This window comes from Tachyglossus aculeatus, unplaced genomic scaffold (genome assembly GCF_015852505.1).
Source record: "Tachyglossus aculeatus isolate mTacAcu1 unplaced genomic scaffold, mTacAcu1.pri scaffold_87_arrow_ctg1, whole genome shotgun sequence".
Lineage (NCBI taxonomy): Eukaryota > Metazoa > Chordata > Mammalia > Monotremata > Tachyglossidae > Tachyglossus > Tachyglossus aculeatus.
The window spans coordinates 1529525-1531097 of record NW_024045095.1 but is presented as its reverse complement, the minus strand read 5'-3'; the positions used below and the strand labels follow the sequence as shown (position 1 = coordinate 1531097).

Sequence of the window (1573 nt, the reverse complement as noted above, 5' to 3'; positions counted from 1 at the left end):
AATCGTATTTATTGAGCGCTTACTGTGTGCAGAGCAATGTACTAAGCGCTTGGGAAGTACAAGTTGGCAACATATAGAGACAGTCCCTACCCAACAGTGGGCTCACAGTCTAAAAGGGGGAGACAGAGAACAAAACCAAACATATTAACAAAATAAAATAAATAGAATCACACATCCCATGTTTAGAATTACTTTCCGTTCACTCAACAGAAAAGAAAACTTCACCAACACAGTGTTTCTGCCTGACTGGTAAAGCAAAGGCAGAAGCAGCATTGCCTACTGGGTGGACCTGGGTTCTAATCTCAGCACTGCCCTGTGCCTGCTGGGTGACCTTGGTAAAGTCACTCACCTTCTCCATGCCTCAGTTTCCTCATCTGCAAAATGGGGATTCAATACCAGGTCTCCCTCCCCGTTAAATTGTAAATCCCACGTGGGGTAGGGATTTTGTCCAATAGGGTGATCTTGTACCTACCCAGGCAAATAGTGAAGGCGAAGCAAATACCATTTTCAAAAAATGGAAAAGGCAGTAATCCACAGGTACAGAAGTCTCCCCGAGTGCTTTGAAGTAGAACACACAACCCTCGGGTTCATTTCAAGAGTTTAATCGCAATCACAGCAGAACATTTTATTCTTGCATCTTCTCGATGGTTTCTTCTTTGTATTTGCCCTTCTCCTTGCCAACCTGGCGAGACTTGGCCTTGCGTTCAAGGATCTTTTTGCGATCTTTGTCCAGTTTTAGCCTGGTGATGAGCACCTTGCTGGGGTGGATGCCCACGTGGACGGTTGTGCCGTTGGCCTTCTCCCGCTGGATGCGCTCGATGTAGATGACGTACTTCTTCCTGTAAACCTGCACCATCTTGCCGATCTGCTGACCTTTGTAGTGTCCCCGCACCACCTGGACTTCATCATCCTTTCTGATGGGCATGGAGCGGACATTGTATTTTTGTCTCAGCTCCTTGGAAAGAGGAGATGACATGATTTTCCGCTGAATGTGATAGGGCGCATTGAAGTGTCTCTTGCGGTTCTTGCTGCGGTCAGAAGTCACGAAAGGATTGAACTTCATTTTGACTGCCTTCTAATGCTAAAAGTTTGAAAATAAAAACCACGGTTCTGTTCTGGGGCATTTTTGGTTTGTGATTTCTGTATAAACAGTGTTTGTTTCTGAAAAACGGCACCTTTTACATATTGATGCTGTGGGATGCATGGGTGGGAGATCCTATCAATCAATCAGTCAATTGCATTTATTGAGTGCTTACTGTGTGCTGAGCACTTGGGAGCATACAATGTAACAGAGTTGGTAGTCCTTGCCCACAATGGTGGGTGAAAGGTATTTGACCAACTGCTTTGGTCTCTGGTGGGGGAATCGAAGATGTCATGCATCTCTGTCTCTCCCCGGTTCAGTCTACACTTCCTGCTGCTTCCCAGATCATCTTTGTGCAGAAACGTTCTGGGCATGTTACTCCCCTCCTCAGAAATCTCCAGTTGCTACCAGTAAACCTACGCATCAAGAAAAAACTCCTCATCTTGGCTTCAAGCCTCTCCATCACCTTGCCCCCTCCTACCTCATCTCCCT

General features: G+C 46.1%; 1 protein-coding gene across 1 annotated transcript; it reads right to left on the bottom strand.

The window, feature by feature from the left end:
- Nucleotides 1-445: 445 nt before the first annotated feature.
- On the bottom strand, nt 446-1063 carry LOC119924203 (60S ribosomal protein L26-like). The gene has a single exon (XM_038743181.1). The coding sequence runs from the start codon at nt 1061-1063 to the stop codon at nt 626-628; it is 438 nt and encodes a 145-aa protein (XP_038599109.1). The 3' UTR covers nt 446-625.
- Between the last annotated feature and the right edge of the window lie 510 nt (nt 1064-1573).

Bases quoted from the DNA above. Each gene is read 5' to 3' on its own strand.
- LOC119924203 (XM_038743181.1), bottom strand. From the start codon at position 1,063: ATGAAGTTCAATCCTTTCGTGACTTCTGACCGCAGCAAGAACCGCAAG.